Here is a 21,934-nt window from a genome sequence, read left to right as displayed (position 1 = left end):
TATCAGGCACGGACAGTCACCCACGCATCCTCTGAACAAAATTAGGACTGGGGGAGAAAATGAACTTTGATTTGGACATTAATTTTTATGTTGACTGTCTTTCCAAGCTGTTTTATTGATGAGTGACTGTATGACATTCCAGATTCATATCAGACTGTAATACCATATTTCGTTATGTGATATGATTTTATGACTTGAGCTTCCTGTTGTGTGATGTCATGTGCAGGTTTGGCAATGAGGAGAAGAGTCCGATCAGTCTAGAGCACCTGAAGGCCAGTCTGTGGTCAGAGTTCAGCAGACGTGACCTGAACAACATGCTGACCACCGTGTGCTACCAGGTGGGCTGTAGGAAGAGCGACCTCACCCACCTCTGCTGAGGCCTGAGTGGTCTTCCTCTCCTCTCCAAAACAGACTCCCAGCGGACAAAGCGGTTGAAATAATGTCATTGCCAGCAGTTTTGGCCACTGGGCTCGCTCTCTTACTCTCGAAACCTGCCCTGCTGCTTTATTCCTAGAAACATAAATAGATAAACACAAGTAGAAGGCTCAGGAAAAACACAATGTGAGGTATTATATATCATTAATACTTGCACAGAACAATTCAAAATAGATGTTGTGAAATCAGAGCTTTTAGATAGAGCTTTTTAGATAGTTGTAACTTGAGGTTATCATAGGTTTAGCATTTGGTGCATATTATTAGTGTTTGAGATAAACTTGAACTTGTGTTGATGTGTGTGGATGACATTGAGCAGGGAGGGAGCGGTATTTCCTGGAGATGTCTTTCATGGAGACACAAGAAGAAACCAGCCTGTTATATGTGTCGAGTTAAGAACCAAAGCTGAATTCAAGGACTTTCACGTAACTTCTTGAAAATACTTATCTTGATCGTACTGTATATTTTGCATATGCTTGACATGGGGGTGGGATGTGTTTCGCTGTTACGTGATGATTTAGTGTGACATTTTAATCCACTGTGGATTACTACAACGCTTTGGTCTTTTTGACTCTTAATACTGCAGTCTTTCATTGCATACCCATATAGCCATAAGACCATTTCCATCTTTAACTGACACCGCAAGTTGAGGCTATCAGCTACAGGACAAAAGACAGACATTACCAAATCCACAGCACCTAAATACAGCGATTACCAATAAACCTAAACAAAACAAAAGTGTCTGCAAGTACAAAAAAAGACGACAAAGAGAGTAGGTAAAATGTTGTACTGTGTGTACTGTAGTGTAGGCTATATCTGTCCTCTTCTATCCGCACCGCACAGTCACCCACTCAGAATACAAAACAAGGTAGACAGTGAACTCCCCACTCAGGTCTTACCTGTAATACTGTGTGTTGCCAAGGTGTTGCATCATTTTTCATCCTCTGGGAGAAGACAATCTGAATGCTTGGCTAAAAAGGAAATATATGCAAAGTGAGGGTTGGTGTGATACTAGTGCAGAATAGGAAATGTAGACCTGTTCTAATCCTTCCTAGACAAGTCACGACCACTAAGGTTATTTAAAGGAGATAAATCCTTTGTATTCATACTGCTTTGGACCAAAATAATTGAATAGAAATCAATTGATCAAACATAATTGATACGCCTCCTTTATTTCAGGTGGATCATTCTGCATTCGTTTAGAACATTTCATTAGTACGGTACATCACATTAAACAATTTCATATTCAGTATCCTGTGCATTGGATAACACAAACAGATGAAATAACAAATATATCCATATAAATATAAAATGAAACAAACATATGTACAGAACACATGGTACGTTGAATTAAAGGCTAATCATACTACAGTTACATCTCCCTCATCGCACACAATTATAAACAGCTTCTTAATGGCAGAAGGAGTGTATTCCTAGTAAGGCTTTAAGACAATGTTGTTACAGCCAACCTTGATGTGTTGCACTGTACATCAGAACACAAAATTGGTGGAGGATATACAGAATAAACTGAATTCGAGCAACATGCAAAATATTTATTATATTCTATTGAGGCATTTACTTTATGTTGGTATTCTTATCTTGTATCATTTCTTATTGTAGTTGCATTGTGGAGGAGGAACCTGTAAGTAAGAAGTTTGTTGGACAGTGTATCCTGTACCTACGACTAATAAAACTTCTGCTGTGAGTTGCAAAAAGACTGCTCCAAAAATTTGTCCAGTTCATAACTTTTATTGGTTTTGGAAAGAAGCAAACTTAGTTTCTCATCAGATCATCTTAACATTGTCCGTACAAACACAGCTTGCACATGTGGTTGACAGAGAAACAGTACAGAACCCAAAGCAGTCGAGCTTAGCACGCCACACACAGACACACTTCCTGCTCTGGTCTTCAGTTCTCACAGTTAACATGACAACAGATCAACGAGTCTATTGGTTGGTGGACCACTTCACTTTAACACTATACCGTAACTTTATGCAGACACACATTACATTATCCATGCCGTAACACTTAGCTTGAACCCTCTCTCCATCATAAGCACGACCAGAGATCATACATAGTTCATAAACAGTAATAACATTACCAATGTCATTTCTGTTAACTATAGTTGGGTGTGTACAATAATGTTCAAGTAAAGTGTTACTCACTAAACAGCTATACAGAGAGCTACATGACACAATTCATTGATGCCTTACTTAGAAATGCCAACTAAATGGTCAGACAAAATGGACATGTACGACACTTCTATGGCAGTTCTAAGGCAGGCGTATAAATGGTGCTATGTAGCTTCATGAAGTACAGATAGTATGCTGACATACTTGTGATGCCCACACGAGGAGACCTTTTAAGTTAAATGTCATCACACACATTTTGTTCTCTATGTTGAATATCAGAGCATTCAGGAAGTTTCTAACATTATCAGCACAGTGTTCTTCACATGAAACAAGATGTTTTTTTTGTTGTTTAAAAAAATATTCCGCTTATTTCTCTTATTTCTATATCTTTTAGAGGACTGTCTGGAGTACACACATAAAATACAAAAAGCGTTTTGGTGATCTAACCTCCCTCCAAAACCTCGTCATCTCACAGAGACCATTACCATTATGCAAAATAAAGCCATTGATTCAAGCGCTGGTTGGTTTGATCCGAAGGGGAGCTCATGCTGTTTGATGCAGAATAACACATTGAGGTGATTGGAAACAGAGCATAACATAGTCAAAACCTGACTGATTATCCACGGTAATAACTATTAGTGTAACTCTAAATAACACTGCTTTCATACTGCCTGACGTACGCATCCAGGTTACTATTCCTCTTCCCCCTCACGCACATTATTACTGTAGTCAAATCTTCTGATGCACTTGACTTAAAAAATTATATATCTGAAATCAATTCTAAAATGATACCTTATACATTATACTGTACACAGGTTACTCAACTACACAGATAACAAAAAAAGATCATTAGAATATTGATACCGTCATTCTAAATTGCGATACCATTCAAATTCTATTCATATATAGAATCACATACTTTTTACATACTTTTTAAATCATTATCATCAATAAATAAAAATAGAATGCTGTAATGTACTCTGAAGTAAGTCTACCACTGCTGTGTCAGGAACAACAGAAAGGCTATTTGACAATACAAGGAAAACACCAAACGCCCTTTCAGATATATATATTATCAATTTAAAATGAGACTTTGTACAGGTTTTTTTATTGAGGGAAACATATTATATTTGTTTTATATTGCAAATAAGAATGTATTTATTGTTGCAGCTGCCTAACTACTCAGGACTTTCTGATATTTTCTGAGGAAAATGTTGAGAGTATATGTTTGAACCCGGTGTTAAATCACTGCATTCAAAGAAGAGAGAGGAGTCTGGTAATGGTCACCATCCAAATGAACAATGTCCTTTAAATCTGCTGTGCCAGTGTGTAACGCATTAACTGTTAAAAACCAACAACTTAAAAACTCCAATACCCAGCATTTCATGGTAGCTCTAACCGTGTCCAATCAGAGGCATGCGAGAAGCAAGAATTAGCCCCTCAAACTGAATGGAGGAGTGTGACATCATGGTGCGTCTATTCATCTTAGTTCACTCAATGGCACAACCGAATGGTCTTTTCATACATCCTCTCCTAATAGCACATATTTGATGTCGCATCTAAAATAAATACAGTGTATTATGTGGTAGGTTAACGGTCGAGACTGTGATTTTGCGGTTGAGTAGCTAGGTAGCTGTAGCAGTGTTTAAGTTTGAACACCACACGTTAGAGAGTGGGATAGAGAGGCAGAAGCATGTACCTTTAGAGAGGGAAACCCGGGTGGGTGTCTAAAGCAGCAGCAATACAGATGTTCTGAAATTAATCAATTTGAATACATTTTACAAATACAATAATTACACCCTAAAACGGTCCACAAGACTATATGCAAGCTATACAATACTGCTGGGTACAGTAGGCTGTGCGGCCTTGGCCTGTCTGGCTCGCGGGTTTAGAAAGAAGTGTCTGTCTGTAGGGAGGTGGTGGTGTAGGTCTGTCCTCTGTAGTATGGGATTTCATTAGTTCATTGAGATGATGATCTCCAGTGTATTTGTTCAGTAGTAGTATGAAGTATCAGTTGTCTGCCAAGTATTTTCCTGAAAATGACGAACATGCCTTGGGTTTGAATACTTATGTGTAAAAAAGAATCATACATGCAACTATGTACACATAGCAAAACATATTTTACGATAATACCGTATCAATACAGTGTAATAACACCAATTAATATCACAGTGATACACTATTTGTTTATAATCATGTAATTATTACACTATGAGCGTCACGCTAATTTGAGTCAATCTTTCCCTTATTCTGATATTTTGTGAAGGATGGGATGCACTCCATAATAAATTTAGGTGACATTATTTCTGTTTAGCAGAGTAAGTGAAGAAAGGCTGTTTCTCACCTGCAGCGAACCTCTTCTTGATGAGTGAGAAGCGGTACCCTGGCCCAGCCAGTTCTATATCACAGCCTGACAGAGTGCTGCCCTCGCTGGTGAACTGGACCGCTAGGGGAGAGGGTTTACTGGGGCCCTCCGACAGCTGGAACCGGGCCAACAATGAGCCAATGCCTGGGGACGTCACAGAGAGGGACAAAGGTTAAATATACTGCACAAACATACACATGCATATACAGTACCAGTCAAATGTTTGGAAACACCTACTCATTCAAGGGTTTTTCTTAATTTTTTCTATTTTCTACATTGTAGAATAACAGTGAAGACATCAATACTAAGAAATAACACATAGAAATAACACACAGTAACCAAAAAAGTGTTAAACAAATTCTTTGAGATTCTTTAAAGTAGCCACCCTTTGCCTTGATGACAGCTTTGTACACTCTTGGCATTCTCTCAACCAGCTTCATTTTGTCACCTGGAATGCATTTAAATTAACAGGTGTGCCTTGTTAAAAGTTAATTTGTGGAATTTATTTCCTTCTTGTAGGGGTGTTACATAGAAGATAGCCCTATTTGGTAAAGACCAAGTCTATATTATGGCAAGAACAGCTCAAATAAGCAAATAGAAACGACAGTCCATCATTACTTTAAGACATGAAGGTCAGTCAATACGGAACATTTCAAGAACTTTGAAAGTTTCTTCAAGTGCAGTCGCAAAAACCATTAAGCGCTATGATGAAACTGGCTCTCATGAGGATCGCCACAGGAAAGGAAGAACCAGAGTTACCCCTGCCGCAGAAGATAAGTTCATTAGAGTTAACTACACCTCAGATTGTAGCACAAATAAATGCACAGAGTTCAAGTAACAGACACATCTCAACATCAACTGTTCAGATGAGACTGCCATCATGGTCAAAGGCCTTCATGGTCAAATTGCTGCAAAGAAACCACTACTAAAGGACACCAATAAGAAGAAGAGACTTGCTTGGGCCAAGAAAGACGAGCAATGGACATTAGACTGATAGAAATCTGTCCTTTGGTCTGATGAGTCCAAATTTGAGATTGTTGGTTCCAACCACCGTGTCTCTGTGAGATGCAGAGTAGGTGAACGGATGATTTCCGCATGTGTGGTTCTCACCGTGAAGCATGGAGGAGGTGGTGTGATGGTGCTTTGCTGGTGACACTGTCTGAGATTTATTTAGGATTCAAAGCACAGTTAACCAGCATGGCTACCACAGCATTCTGCAGGGATACGCCATCCCTTCTGGTTAGCGCTTAGCGGGACTATTTTTTGTTTTTCAACAGGACAATGAGCCAAAACACACCTCCAGGCTGTGTAAGGGCTATTTTTTATCAATGTATTTATTTAACCCTTATTTTATCAGGTAAGTTGACTGAGAACACATTCTCTTTTACAGCAACGACCTGGGGAATAGTTACAGGGGAGAGGGGGATGAATGAGCCAATTGTAAGCTGGGAATGATTAGGTGACCATGATGGTATGAGAGCCAGATTATGAATTTAGCCAGGACACCGGGGTTAACACCCCTACTCTTACGATAAGTGCCATGGGATCTTTTAGTGACCACAGATAGTCAGGACACCCGTTTAACATCCCATCCGAAAGACGGCACCCTACACAGGGCAATAATATTGCCTTGGGGCATTGGGGTATTTTTTTTAGACAAGAGGAAAGGGTGCCTCCTACCGGCCCTCCAACTCCACTTCCAGCAGCATCTGGTCTGCTGGAAGTCTATTTGACCAATGAGAGTGATGGAGTGCTGCATCAGATAACCTGGCCTCCACAATCACCGACTTCAACCCTATTGAGATGGTTTGGGATGAGTTGGACCGCAGAGTGAAGGGAAAGCAGCCAACAAGTGCTCATGTGGGAACTCATTCAATATTTCTGGAAAAGCATTCCTCATGAAGCTGGTTGAGAGAATGAGAGAATGCCAAGAGTGTGCAAAGCTGTCATCAAGGCAAAGGGTGGCTACTTTGAAGAATCAAAAATATAATATATATTTTGATTTGTTTAACACTTTTTTGGTTATTACATGATTCCTTGTGTTACAATGTAGAAAATTGTAAGAATAAAGAAAAACCCTTGAATGAGTAGGTGTGTCCAAACTTTTGACTGGTACTGTACATCACACACGTACACAGGCACACAAACAAACATGCAAACCTGTCTCTCCACAGCACACAGCATGATATCAATCAATCAAATGTATTGATAAAGCCCTTTTTACATCAGCAGATGTCACAAAGTGCTACAAGGAAACCCAGCCTAAAACCCCAAACAGCAAGCAATGCAGATGTAGAAGCACAATGGCTAGGAAAAACTCAATATAAAGGCGAGAACCTAGGAAGAAACCTAGAGAGGAACCAGGCTCTGAGGGGTGGCCAGTCCTTTTCTGGCTGTGCCGGGTGGAGATTATAACAGTACATGGCCAAGATGTTCAAACGTTCATAGACAACCAACAGGGTCAAATAATAATAATCACAGTGGTTGTAGAGGGTGCAACAGCTCAGCACCTCAGGAGTAAATGTCAGTTGGCTTTTCATAGCCGATGATTCAGAGTTAGAGACAGCAGGTGCAGTAGAGAGAGCGAGTCGAAAGCAGCAGGTCCGGGACAAGGTAGATCTTGAATACTTGCCTGTTCTTTACATAGAAATCCTATTAAATTACTAGAGGAGCTATGTCATAAACCGTCAAAGTTCCAGAATGGGGTGAAAATGGCAGCCATATTGGTCAGGGAGAAATCCAAACCAGTCTAATTGGAATGAATGGCAGTAGAGGCATTATCCTGATTTTACTTACGCAGGAAAATAAAAGGCATATGTTATATCAGAAATTGTGAAATAGAATTAGTCCACCTAAAACATTATCATATGATTACAAATAAAGTTTTTATGGGTTTTACACCAATTTTCTGTCTAAATAGCCTCTAACATATATGTAAACTGACCATATATGTCTACATTTGTGTTTTCTTGGAAAGCTGTGAGTGCTATTATATGATACAATATCAGTACTCGTTGCATTTACAACTTGTCTAAGTCCTATCATCAACTGATTTCAGCCAGCGTATAGTTGATTGACTGCATTATTTTAATGAAATGTTGGCATATTAGCAGTTAATTTGACAAATTCATGGAATCATTGTGTCACGATCGTGTGGCGGATTGATGGACCAAAACGCAGCTTTTGGAAAGTAAGCCATCTTCTTTTATTTTTAAAGATGACGAAAATAAACACGACACGAAACACTTTAACAAAACGAACAAAACAACAAACGACCGTGAAGCTAAATAACGTTGTGCACTTACACACACTGGCTACAAACGTTCTGACATAGACAATTACTCACAACCAATGAGAGCCTATGGCTACCCTAAATAAGGCTCCCAATCAGAGACAACCGAAATCAGCTGTCTCTAATTGGGAACTCATTCAGGTAACCATAGACTCTCCTAGACAACTAAACATACATAGACAACGCTAGACACATGTATTCAACACAAACCCATATACTATACCCAACAACCCCTTTACCATAAAAAACACCCAAAACCAACAAAACACAAACATTCCCCATGTCACACCCTGACCTAACTAAAATAATAAAGAAAACAAAGAATACTAAGGCCAGGGCGTGACATAACCCCCCCCTTAAGGTGCGAACTCCGGGCGCACCATTACACAGTCTAGGGGAGGGTCTGGGTGGGCTTCCATCCATGGTGGCGGCTCCGGCTCTGGTCGTGGTCCCCACGTCACCACAGTCCCTAACCACCTCCTTAGCTTCCTCCAGATGACCCCCCTCCACATTAACCACACTGCATTAAGGGGCAGTTCCGGACTAAGGGGCAGTACCAGGGTAAGGGGCAGTACCAGGGTAAGGGGCAGTACCAGGGTAAGGGGCAGCACCAGGGTAAGGGGCAGCACCAGGGTAAGGGGCAGCACCAGGGTAAGGGGCAGCACCAGGGTAAGGGGCAGCACCAGGGTAAGGGGCAGCTCCGGACTGAGGAATGGCAGCTCCGGACTGAGGAATGGCAGCTCCGGACTGAGGGACTGCAGCTTCGGACTGAGGGACGGCCCATGGCTGGCTGACGGATCTGGCTGCTCATGGCTGGCTGACGGATCTGGCTGCTCATGGCTAGCTGACGGATCTGGCTGCTCATGGCTAGCTGACGGATCTGGCTGCTCATGGCTAGCTGACGGATCTGGCTGCTCATGGCTAGCTGACGGATCTGGCTGCTCATGGCTAGCTGACGGATCTGGCTGCTCATGGCTAGCTGACGGATCTGGCTGCTCATGGCTAGCTGACGGATCTGGCTGCTCATGGCTAGCTGACGGATCTGGCTGCTCATGGCTAGCTGACGGATCTGGCTGCTCATGGCTAGCTGACGGATCTGGCTGCTCATGGCTAGCTGACGGATCTGGCTGCTCATGGCTAGCTGACGGATCTGGCTGCTCATGTCTGGTTGGCGGATCTGGCTGCTCATGTCTGGTTGGCGGCTCTGGCAGATCCTGTCTGGTTGGCGGCTCTGGCAGATCCTGTCTGGTTGGCGGCTCTGGCAGATCCTGTCTGGTTGGCGGCTCTGGCAGATCCTGTCTGGTTGGCGGCTCTGGCAGATCCTGTCTGGTTGGCGGCTCTGGCAGATCCTGTCTGACGGGCGGCTCTAGCGGCTCCTGTCTGGCTGGCGGCTCTAGCGGCTCCTGTCTGGCGGACGGCTCAGTAGGCTCATGGCAGACGGGCGGCTTTGCAGGCTCATGGCAGACGGGCGGCTTTGCAGGCTCATTGCAGACGGATGGCTCAGATGGCGCTGGGAAGACGGATGGCTCAGATGGCGCTGGGGAGACGGATGGCTCAGATGGCGCTGGGGAGACGGATGGCTCAGATGGCGCTGGGGAGACGGATGGCTCAGATGGCGCTGGGGAGACGGATGGCTCAGATGGCGCTGGGGAGACGAGCAGTTCAGTCATCGCTGTGCAGACGGCAGACTCCTGCCGGCTGAGGCGCACTGTAGGCCTGGTGCGTGGTGCCGGGACTGGTGGCACCGGGCTGGGGACACGCATCTCAGGGCTAGTGCGGGGAGCAGCAACAGGACGCACAGGACTCTGGGGACACACAGGAGGCTTGGTGCGTGGTTTAGGCACTGGTGGTAAAGGGCTGGAGACACGCACCATATAGCTAGTGCGTGGAGGAGGCACTGGTGGTACTGGGTTGGGGCGGGGAGGTGGCGCCGGAAATACCGGACCGTGCAGGCGTACTGGCTCCCTTGAGCGCCGAGCCTGGCCAACCTTACCTGGTTGTATGCTCCCCGTCGCCTGACCAGTGCGGGGAGGTGGAAGAACCCGCACCGGCCTATGTAGGCGAACCGGGGACACCATGCGTAAGGCTGGTGCCATGTACGCCGGCCCGAGGAGACGCACTGGTGACCAGATGCGTTGGGCCGGCTTCATGACATACGGCTCAACGCTCAGTCTAGCCCGGCCGATACGTGGAGCTGGAATGTACCGAACCGGGCTATGCACGCGTACAGGAGACACCGTGCGCTCTACTGCGTAACACGGTGTCTGCCCGTACTCTCGCTCTCCACGGTAAGTACAGGGAGTAGGCGCAGGTTTCCTACCTGACTTCGCCACACTCCCTTTAAGGCCCCCCCCAAGAAATTTTTGGGTTGTACTCACGGGCTTCCAGCCTTGTCTCCGTGCTGCCTCCTCATATCGCCTCCTCTCGGCTTTAGCTGCCTCCAGCTCTTCACGAGGAAGGCGATATTCTCCAGGTTGTGCCCACGGCCCCTTACCATCCAGTATCTCCTCCCATGTCCATGAATCCTGTGTAGGTAGGTCCTGTTGCCGCTTTCCATGCCGCTTGGTCCTATAATGGTGAGTAATTCTGTCACGATCGTGTGGCGGATTGATGGACCAAAACGCAGCTTTTGGAAAGTAAGCCATCTTCTTTTATTTTTAAAGATGACGAAAATAAACACGACACGAAACACTTTAACAAAACGAACAAAACAACAAACGACCGTGAAGCTAAATAACGTTGTGCACTTACACACACTGGCTACAAACGTTCTGACATAGACAATTACTCACAACCAATGAGAGCCTATGGCTACCCTAAATAAGGCTCCCAATCAGAGACAACCGAAATCAGCTGTCTCTAATTGGGAACTCATTCAGGTAACCATAGACTCTCCTAGACAACTAAACATACATAGACAACGCTAGACACATGTATTCAACACAAACCCATATACTATACCCAACAACCCCTTTACCATAAAAAACACCCAAAACCAACAAAACACAAACATTCCCCATGTCACACCCTGACCTAACTAAAATAATAAAGAAAACAAAGAATACTAAGGCCAGGGCGTGACACATTGCTCTAAAACTGTCTGGCTAGCTAGCTAATACATTCTTCAAATTCATTATTTTATACAATATCTTATCACAGCACTGGCAAAACATGGTTGACCAACTCCCTGACCAAAATGGCTGACCTTTATCCCATCATAAGAAGGTTCATGTCCATTCTAGTATTTTAATTCCTAATTATATGGTTCTTTAACTCATCTCTGATCATGATGACTGTTGGAACCATCTCCAGACAGAAGGGGGAAAGAGTGAGTAAAATGGGGCAAAGGCCAAACGTCATGTACAGTAAGTCAAAGGTAATGTCATTATTAAAAGGTATAAAGGTATAAAAAAAAAAAAAAAAAAAAAGGGTCTGTTCATCTGGACGGAAAAACACAAATGTATCCATCCATAGCTAAATCAGCCCTATAAGGCAAATATTCAGGTAACTACCAAAATAAAGGAAACACCAACATAAAGTGTCTTAATGTGTGAAAGTTAAATATTTAAAAAAAATATTTTTTTTGAATTTCGCGGCTCTGCCTTTTCAGTGGGGGTGGGGGGGGAGTGCCGCTAGCGGCACCCTCAGCCTAGACAGGTTAATAGGGCATCCACAAGCCAGGCTCTGCATCTGTCCTCTTGCTTCTAGAACTTAGTGCTGCTTTTGACACCATCGATCACCACATTCTTTTGGAGAGATTGGAAACCCTAATTGGTCTACATGGACAAGTTCTGGCCTGGTTTTGGTCTTACCTGTTGGAAAGATATCAGTTTGTCTCTGTGGACGGTTTGTCCTCTGATAAATCAGTTGTAAGTTTCGGTGTTCCTCAAGGTTCCGTTTTAGTACCACTATTGTTTTCACTATATATTTTACCCTCTTGTTGATGTCATTCGGAAACATCATGTTAACCTTTATTGCTATGCAGGCGATACACAGCTGTACATTTTGATGAAACATGGTGAAGCTGCAAAATTGCATTCCCTGGAAGTGGAAAAATGTGGAAAAACTCAGTCAAAACAGAGATGCTAGTTCTAGGTCCCAAGAAACAAAGAGATCTTACGTTGGATCTGACAATTAATCTTGATGGTTGTACAGTCGTCTCAAAAAAAACTGTGAAAGACCTCAGCGTTACTCTGGACCCTGATCTCTCTTCTGACGAACATATGAAGAATATTTCAAGGATCTATTTTTTCCATCTTCGTAACATTGCAAAAATCTGAAAGAAAAGCAAATCCATGCTTTTGTCACTTCTAGATTAGACTACTGCAATGCTCTACTTTCCGGCTACCCGGATAAAGCACTAAATACATTTCAGTTAGTGCTAAACACGGCTGCTAGAATCTTGACTAGAACCCAAAAATTTGACCATATTACTGATTTCAAGGTTTTACTGCTAACCTACAAATCATTACATGGGCTTGCTCCTACCTATCTCTCTGATTTGGTCTTGCCGTACATACCTACACGTATACTACGGTCACAAGACGCAGGCCTCCTCATTGTACCTAGAATTTCTAAGCAAACAGTTGGAGGCAGGGCTTTCTCCTATAGAGCTCAATTTTTATGGAATGATCTGCCTATCCATGTGAGAGACGCAGACTCGGTCTCAACCTTTAAGTTTTTATTGACTCATCTCTTTAGTAGGTCCAATATTTGAGTGTAGTCTCGCCCAGGGGTGCGAAGGTGAACAGAAAGGCACTGGAGCGACGAACCGCCCTTGCCGTCTCTGCCTGGCCGGTTTCCCTCTCTCCACTGGGATTCTCTGCCTCTGACCTTATTACAGGGGCTGAGTCACTGGCTTACTAGTGCTCTTCCATGCCATCCCTAGGAGGGGTGTGTCACTTGAGTGGGTTGAGTCACTGACCTGATCTTCCTGCCTGGGTTGTTGCCCCCTTGGGTTCGTGCCGTGGGGGAGATCTTCATGGGTTATACTCAGCCTTGCCTCAGGGTAGTAAGTTGGTGGTTTGCGGATATCCATCTAGTAGTGTGGGGGCTGTGCTTTGGCAAAGTGGGTGGGGTCATATCCTGCCTGGTTGGCCCTGTCTGGGGGTATCGTCGGATGAGGCCACAGTGTCTCCTGACCCCTCCTGTCTCAGCCTACAGTATCTATGCTGCAATAGTTTGTGTGTCGGGTGGCTAGAGTCAGTCTGTTATATCTGGTGTAATTCTCCTGTCTTAGCCGGTGTCCTGTGTGAATTTAAGTATGCTCCCTCTAATTCTCTCGCTCTTCCTCTCCCTCTCCCTCCCCTCCCGGAGACCTGGGACCATGCCTCAGGACTACCGGGCCTGATGACTCCTTGCTTTCCTCAGTCCACCTGGCCGTGCTGCTGCTCCAGTTTCAACTCTTCTGCCTGTGGCTATGGAACCCTGACCTGTTCACGGGATGTGCTACCTTGTCCCGGACCTGCTGTTTTCGACTCTCTCTCTCTCTCTCTACCGCACCTGCTGTCTCTAACTCTGAATGATCGGCTATGAAAAGCCAACTGACATTTACTCCTGAGGTGCTGATCTGTTATACCCTCTACAACCACTGTGATTATTATTATTTGACCCTGCTGGTCATCTATGAACGTTTGAACATCTTGGCCATGTACTGTTATAATCTGCACCCGGCACAGCCAGAAGAGGACTGGCCACCCCTCAGAGCCTGGTTCCTCTCTAGGTTTCTTCCTAGGTTCCTGCCTTTCTAGGGAGCTTTTCCCAGCCACCGCGCTTCTACATCTGCATTGCTTGCTGTTTGGGGTTTTAGGCTGGGTTTCTGGACTGCACTTTGTGACATCGGCTGATGTAAAAAGGGCTTTATAAATACATTTGTTTTAATTTTATTGATATTAAGGGTCACACACATCACACCAAATAAGGATCTCCCGTTCATCTACTGATCGACTGCCGACATTTTTGCGCGATTCTACATGTAAAATCGGTTTGCACTTAGTTCGCAAGTACTCTCGGCAGGCAAACGTTATTGATGTGTTTCAAGCCCTTAGAGCCTTTTGTTGTCATGACGCGACTTCAAAAATTATTTTTGATTAGTACTTTAGTGGAGAAGATGATAACAAGGCATTACTGATTCCTCCTGGGTATAAACAAGGTTATTTACCTCCATTTTCAGATTTCTGGGAAATATCAGGAATCTTCCACAGGATTCTTTGCTGCTCTGCATTCCTGGAAGAACAGAATCAAATGTAATCTGTTACTCTCTAAAAGCAAGGAATAGGTTTAATCTGGGTCTGGGAAACGGGCCTTTTCAAACCCGAAAAATGAATGTCTTCACCACAGGGCTGAGCCATAGAGCCATGGGATGTCTCCGACTGAAGCAGCCTTCAACTTTTAATGATCAAATTAAGTGAATTTAATTCAATAGAAATGTATTGTATACAGTTCTGACATGAAGTATACTATTCGGTCTTACCATGCGGCGGGGGGAAGCACAGCCAGTAGCTTGGTGACCCCTCCGTCTACGGGGATCAGGAACTGGACGTTGTTGAGCGCCACGGGCGTTGTCATGGAGCCGCCGTTGTACTTGTAGTCTATTCGGAGGTCCGTGCTGGTAGGTTCACAACGCCAACTGGCTGCCAGGTTCAGGGGGGTCGACGTGAGGCCCTGCGCTGATACCTGCACACATAAACAATACAGAGGAAAGAATGCATAATAACATTAAACTGGAATAGTAACTATGGATACAGACTGGACAGGACAGACTTTAAATATCTGGTTTTAAATGGGTCAACCTTGGTCACAGAAAGAAGACTTGATCTCTATGGATCAGCCTATAATCTAGTACCAGTTGCAGACAGAGAGATGGGCTGACCTGGTATTGGTTTCTGTATCTCTATAGTAGAACATAGTTCAGCTCACCTGGTATTTGAGCATGTCCACATTGTAGTATGTGGCCTGGGGTTTCTGCTCGGCCACCTTCTTTAGATGTGTCATCAGGTTTGGCATGTTCACCCAGAAGGTCTTGCAGTCAGGGTTGGGTGTTGTGGCGGTGTCACTATATGGGCACACAATATGTATTTTATCATATTATCTAATGTCATGATTGATCCATCTAAACTTTAGTCAACACATAGACAACAGAGTTATCTTTGTATCTACTACACAGAGGTCAGGACTATTGCAGTGCAGAGATTGCAAACAGATACTGAGTGCTATACAACAACAACAACTCTGATGCATTTTACACGTGAGAGTGCAGAATAACCTTGGAATGAGGTGGTTAGTCAGACCACTGGGATGAATTCACAGTGACTCAGAGCCCAGTCAGAACTGGACGGGTGGATTGTTTTGTTACAGTATGATTTTAGGCGTTCAATGTCACATGTTCTAAATGCTACAGGGCGTAGTGAGTTGTGTGAGGGGTGTTATAGTGGTCTTTACCAGCAGAGTAGCTGGGGATTAGGCAGCACATGCTCCAGCCAGCTGTAGTGGGTTATGCTGAAGGTTAGCACGGCAGGGGACGGGTTATTGGCAAAGTGCCGTGTGATCCCCGCTGGAAACGACAGCACCATCTCGCCTGTGATCTTCACAACACACCTTTTGACAGGGACCCGGGAGGACGAGGTTAGAGCGTCCGAAGGATGAGAAAGAGGAGAACAGAGTAAAGCAAGGAGAGAGATATCATAGAAATTAAATGGACAGAGAGAGACAGAGAGGGAGAGGAAAAGGGGGGAGAAAGAGAGGGTGCATACAGTGAGAGACATCTCCTAACGTGTTTGAGTGGACCTACTTGTTAGGGTTGGCTCCTTTGAAGAAGGCATTGACCGTTTCAGTAAAAGCTGCCGCCACCGGAAGGGTGTCCTGGGCCCCCATGGTGAGAGGGCTGGGTCCCCTGGAGCAGCCTGTTTCAGACAGCACACACACATTTAATAGCAATACAGAAAGGAGGGAGAGAGAGAGACTCACTCAGACAAAAAAAATGTTGGAGAGAGAGACAGAATGAAAAGCAGAAAGAGAGAAGGAAGACTTTCAGCATTAAACACAACCCATGTCCTTAGTCCTCACAAACCACCAAAGCTACTACTGTTCTCTCATCCCTCTCTTGGCTGCTCCACTACATCTCTGTCCTTTAGACTCCTCCCACTTCCTGTACTACAGCCTCTATTTTCTGTTCCCTAACTCTCCATCTCTCAACAGCCATGTATGGATGAAGATGGAGAACCAAAGAGTGTGTGAGAGAATCACTGTATTCATATGTTGTATTTATTAAGGATCCCCATTAGCTGCCTACTCTTCCTGTGTCCAGCACAATTAAGGCAGTTATATACAATTTATAATATTACATTTCGTAACACTTTACTCAATACATTTAGTGTGTTCCCTCAGGCCACTACTCCATTGTCACATATCTATGTAATTGAAATGAGAACAAATACCTGTGTATGATGTGTGGGTTTAGCTCCTATGATATCCCATTACCTTGTTAAATTAAATGTTGGATGTACTATACATCGATGTGAAGTCCCTCAAGACTGTTGGACATTGTTGTACAATTTCAGGTTTCCCTATATTTACAGTAGGAGGGTTAATAAAGCCAGCTACATGAGAAGGTTTGTTGTGTTTCAGAAACACTGAAAAGCACTGAGAAGACCGACAGAAATAAAGAATGAAAAATTGTTTTACAAAGAGCGAGAGAACATGCGTATTCCAGACATACTGTTGATGCTGAGTCATTGTGACAAAATCAGAGAGAGAGATCAATTTCCAAACCCAAAATACCAAAGAGAGTGAGTCCACACAAAAAAGAAAATGACAAAAACAGAGATTAGTAAAGTACATGAAGAACGATCAATGATCAGGAGGCTGAAGAAATTTGGCTTGTCACCTAAAACCCCCAACTTTTACAGATGCACAATTGAGAGCATCCTGTCGGGCTGTATATCCGCCTGGTACTGCAACTGCACCGCCCACAACCGCAAGGCTCTCCAGAGGGTGGTGAGGTCTGCACAACGCAACACCGGGGGCAAACTACCTGCCCTCCAGGACACCAACAGCACCCAATGTCACAGGAAGGCCAAAAAGATCATCAAGGACAACAACCACCCGAGCCACTGCCTGTTCACCCCGCTATCATCCAGAAGGTGAGGTCAGTACAGGTGCATCAAAGCAGGGACCGAGAGTCTGAAAAACAGCTTCTATCTCAAGACCATCAGACTGTTAAACAGCCATCACTAGCGCAGAGGCTGCTGCCTACATACAGACTTTAAATCATTGGCCACTTTAATAAATGGAACAATAGTCACTAATAATGTTTACATATCATACTCATCTCATATGTACAGTATATACTGTATTCTAAATTATCTATTGCATCGTAGCCTATGCCTCTCTGTCATTGCTCCATATATTTATATATTTTTATTCCATTCCATTCCTTATTCCTTTAGGTATTTGTTGTGGAATTGTTAGATATTGCTGCACTGTCGGAACTAGAAGAACAAGCATTTCGCTACACTAGCAATAACATCTGCTAACCATGTGTATGTGACCAATACAATTTGATTTGATTTGATGATCTTTTTGGAAACGGCAGACTTGTGGAAATGTGAAATGAGAATGAATGACGACGCGAGGAGGAGGAGTGTGAGGAATAAGACAAGAGGGCTGGATGTAGAGGGGCGCAGCAGTTCGCTTGGAGGGAGTGAGATGTGGCCATGACTGAAGGAGTGAGAGGAGTTAGAGGAGGGGGAGGAGATAGAGGAGGGGGGAGGAGTTAGAGGAGAAGCTTGCACAGATGAGGCCTGTGTGACCCCGGGTGAGTGTGTGCACTGCAGTTAGCCGTTGTGCAGACACAACTTACCTTCAAAGGTTAAATAAAACTTCCCTCTGTCAAACCAAACCAGGGAAGGCTGGTCATTCTCTGTGGTGGGGCAGGGAGGAGGGAGAGTGGGTGAGGAGGGTGGGTGAGAGGAGGAGGAAGAGAGAAGGACAGTAGCATGAGTCACATGGCAGGTCCATCACACAACACAGTGAGGTGAGGTGGGGTAAAGAGGGGTGCATGGCACAGCAAGCCAAAACACTGCCAGGACAGGACAGGAACAAATTGTGCGTGACCCTGTGTGTCTGTGGGTCATTTCACACTATAGTCCAACCCGAACATTACTGTGCAGGCTCAGATCATATTCTTTCCACATTGTCCTTTCCAGCATGGTTCCAGGAAGCAACTGGACACGCCAGATAAGCTTAGTACAGCTCGGCTCAGTAGTGTGAAAAGGTCACGTGTGGGTGCGTGGGAGGGGGTTGGAGGTTGGACCAGGTGAAGTTAGGTATCTGTTGGTGGATGGTATTGTTGAGTCTCTTGGAGCATGGAGAGAAAAAGCCAAGCCTGGAGGAGGACTGACTGGGAATGACACCTGTCATACAATACTCATCTACACACTGCTATAGAAAACCTTCATTACCATTACATGAATCCATTTAAATCACATCCTCCTGTCCTAATGCTAATATTCTAACGGTTTTTGTGTCATGCTTTATCTTTCAATACAGATGGAGCTTGGCTGTTGGACTGTCTGTGGACCACAGAAAGAGTAGCTGCTGCTTCTGCAAAAGCTAATGGGCATCCAAATATAAAACAAATCAACCTGATGACATACACCAGGGGGCAGTGATAAGGGTAAAACCATTGGTGGAGGAGGGGAGTTGGTCGAAGGGATCAGAGTCAAGGTGCGACTGCTTAGGGTGTGATTGGGGCCTTTGGGTGTAGTGAATCGATGGCTGGAGTTGATGGATTGAGTGAAGGATGACTGTGGGTGAAGACACTAGAGAATAGTGGGCTGGTGTTCTGATGGGGGTGGTTAGTGTAGTGGAGCAGAGTGTAGTGGAGCGGAGTGTAGTGGAGCGGAGTGTAGTGGAGCAGAGTGTAGTGGAGCAGAGTGTAGTGGAGCAGAGTGTAGTGGAGCGGAGTGTAGTGGAGCAGAGTGTAGTGGAGCAGAGTGGAGCGGAGTGTAGTGGAGCAGAGTGTAGTGGAGCGGAGTGTAGTAGAGCGGAGTGTAGTGTAGCGGAGCGGAGTGTAGCGGAGCGGAGTGTAGTGTAGCGGAGTGTAGTGGAGCGGAGTGTAGTGGAGCGGAGTGTAGTGGAGCAGAGTGTAGTGGAGCGGAGTGTAGTGGAGCGGAGTGTAGTGGAGCGGAGTGTAGTGGAGCGGAGTGTAGTGGAGCAGAGTGTAGTGGAGCAGAGTGGAGCGGAGTGTAGTGGAGCAGAGTGTAGTGGAGCGGAGTGTAGTGGAGCGGAGTGTAGTGGAGCAGAGTGGAGCGGAGTGTAGTGGAGCGGAGTGTAGTGGAGCGGAGTGTAGTGGACCGGAGTGTAGTAGAGCGGAGTGTAGTAGAGCGGAGCGGAGTGTAGTGGACCGGAGTGTAGCGGAGCGGAGTGTAGTGTAGCGGAGCGGAGTGTAGTGTAGCGGAGCGGAGTGTAGCGGAGCGGAGCGGAGTGTAGCGGAGCGGAGTGTAGTGGAGTGTAGTGGAGTGTAGTGGAGCAGAGTGTAGTGGAGCGGAGTGTAGTGGAGCGGAGTGTAGTGGAGCAGAGTGTAGTGGAGTGTAGTGGAGCAGAGTGTAGTGGAGCGGAGTGTAGTGTAGCGGAGCGGAGTGTAGCGGAGTGTAGTGGAGTGTAGCGGAGTGTAGTGGAGCGGAGTGTAGCGGAGCGGAGTGTAGCGGAGCGGAGTGTAGCGGAGTGTAGTGGAGTGTAGTGGAGTGTAGTGGAGTGTAGTGGAGCGGAGTGTAGTGGATTGTAGTGGAGCAGAGTGTAGTGGAGCGGAGTGTAGCGGAGCGGAGTGTAGCGGAGTGTAGTGGAGTGTAGTGGAGCGGAGTGTAGGGGAGTGTAGTGGAGCGGAGTGTAGTGTAGCGGAGTGTAGCGGAGTGTAGTGGAGTGTAGTGTAGTGGAGCGGAGTGTAGTGTAGCGGAGCGGAGTGTAGCGGAGCGGAGTGTAGTGGAGTGTAGTGGAGCGGAGTGTAGTGGAGCGGAGTGTAGTGTAGCGGAGCGGAGTGTAGCGGAGCGGAGTGTAGCGGAGTGTAGTGTAGCGGAGTGTAGTGGAGTGTAGTAGAGCACAGTGTAGTGGAGCGGAGTGTAGTGTAGCGGAGTGTAGTGGAGTGTAGTAGAGCACAGTGTAGTGGAGCAGAGTGTAGTGGAGCGGAGTGTAGTGGAGCAGAGTGTAGTGGAGCAGAGTGTAGTGGAGCGGAGTGTAGTGGAGCAGAGTGTAGTGGAGCAGAGTGTAGTGGAGCGGAGTGTAGTGGAGCGGAGTGTAGTGGAGCGGAGTGTAGTGGAGCAGAGTGTAGTGGAGCGGAGTGTAGTGGAGCAGAGTGTAGTGGAGCGGAGTGTAGTGGAGCGGAGTGTAGTGGAGCGGAGTGTAGTGGAGCGGAGTGTAGTGGAGCAGAGTGTAGTGGAGCAGAGTGTAGTGGAGCAGAGTGTAGTGGAGCAGAGTAGTGGAGCGGAGTGTAGTGGAGCAGAGTGTAGTGGAGAAACATGTTCCCATGGGGTGGAGTGAGAGAGAAGAGGCGATCTGGGACAGAGGGAAGGGGGTTGATGGGGGTCAGGGTGAGAGGTTTGGAAGCTGTCTGTCTGTCTGTCTGTCTGTCTGTCTGCCTGTGTTGTTCTGAGTGTTGAGGAGAAGGTGGCACAATAATTATCAACTGGCTGGAGACTAATTTTCCTTCCAGACTTCAAAAGATGCTCTGTCTGTATCACAGTGTGTGTGTGTGTGTGTGTGTGTGTGTGTGTGTGTGTGTGTGTGTGTGTGTGTGTGTGTGTGTGTGTGTGTGTGTGTGTGTGTGTGTGTGTGTGTGTGTGTGTGTGTGTGTGTGTGTGTGTCAGGGCAGTCACCATACCCTGGCTCAACACCAACTATTTAAAATAGGCTGCTACAATCCTGCAGTTTAGCAGACTTTAGGACGATGCGGACGCCTGGGAGCGGGAGGGAAGGATGATTGTATGGCTGGCTGGCTTTATGGAGAGTACATGGATGCAGCTGCAGGGAACAGCATGACTTTTTCTACAAAACAGTGCAGAGGTAAATATGGCTGTAGTACATCGCTTTAGATAGGTAACTGCTGTTTGACTTGACATGTAACCAAACTGGAAATGTTATCCCGGTGCTGAGCTAGTGCGTAGCAGCTAATTCTTGTAGAATGTTAAGTTCCCTATTGACTGAAGTGAATGAAGCTACAGCAACAAGGTGATAAAGGCTGGAGGAAATTTTGCTTGTTTTTGCTGTTCTCCAAATTGCATTAGAGAGTTTTTAAATTGTGTAGAAATGCAGTAAATTAGCTTCAATGCCTCGGAGGAATACCCCTCCCACCCTCCCCCTGTTACTTTTCCATATCCTAGGTTTAGCTGAAATGACGCCCCTGGAGTGTGTGTTTGTGTGTCTGGATCTCGATGCCACAGAAGCTCTTCAGACAGACTACACTCTTAATACACATGAACACACACGCATACACACACACACAGCACTGCAGAGTAACACCATGCTTGAAAACACAGTGCTCTCCATACAGTACACACACAATGACTATCATACAAAACAGTGACGTTGCTGTGGCGATGAGGGCAGGACAGCCAAAGATGCAGGTTTGGGAAGATGAAAAAGAGATGCATGGCATTTCAGCTTTCAGCAAAACATATCCTTGGGATACTTTGATGTGAGAGTATGCGAGTAAGATAGACA

General features: G+C 45.4%; 1 protein-coding gene across 13 annotated transcripts in view; it reads right to left on the bottom strand.

Annotated features, from left to right (window-relative positions):
* Positions 1 to 404: 404 nt before the first annotated feature.
* sgip1a (SH3GL interacting endocytic adaptor 1a) overlaps positions 405 to 21,934 on the bottom strand; it is a 126,036-nt gene continuing 104,506 nt past the window's right edge. For 5 of the 13 annotated variants that reach the window (XM_055861607.1, XM_055861610.1, XM_055861608.1 and 2 more), the window contains 9 exons: positions 18,081 to 18,140; positions 16,011 to 16,122; positions 15,662 to 15,817; positions 15,140 to 15,275; positions 14,694 to 14,896; positions 14,382 to 14,446; positions 4,909 to 5,073; positions 1,332 to 1,403; positions 409 to 510 (listed from right to left, as the gene is read on the bottom strand). In XM_055861607.1, coding sequence (XP_055717582.1) covers positions 1,363 to 1,403; positions 4,909 to 5,073; positions 14,382 to 14,446; positions 14,694 to 14,896; positions 15,140 to 15,275; positions 15,662 to 15,817; positions 16,011 to 16,122; positions 18,081 to 18,140 — 938 coding nt within the window. In that variant the 3' untranslated portion in view covers positions 409 to 510; positions 1,332 to 1,362. Of the gene's footprint in view, positions 511 to 1,331; positions 1,404 to 1,585; positions 4,598 to 4,908; positions 5,074 to 14,381; positions 14,447 to 14,693; positions 14,897 to 15,139; positions 15,276 to 15,661; positions 15,818 to 16,010; positions 16,123 to 18,080; positions 18,141 to 21,934 lie in introns of those variants that run through there. The other 8 variants (XM_055861621.1, XM_055861609.1, XM_055861613.1 and 5 more) reach the window with 4 other exon arrangements.

The sequence above is a fragment of the Salvelinus fontinalis genome, chromosome 14 (assembly GCF_029448725.1).
Source record: "Salvelinus fontinalis isolate EN_2023a chromosome 14, ASM2944872v1, whole genome shotgun sequence".
Lineage (NCBI taxonomy): Eukaryota > Metazoa > Chordata > Actinopteri > Salmoniformes > Salmonidae > Salvelinus > Salvelinus fontinalis.
Note: the sequence above shows the minus strand (reverse complement) of the source record. Positions and strands in the feature narration are given on the sequence as shown.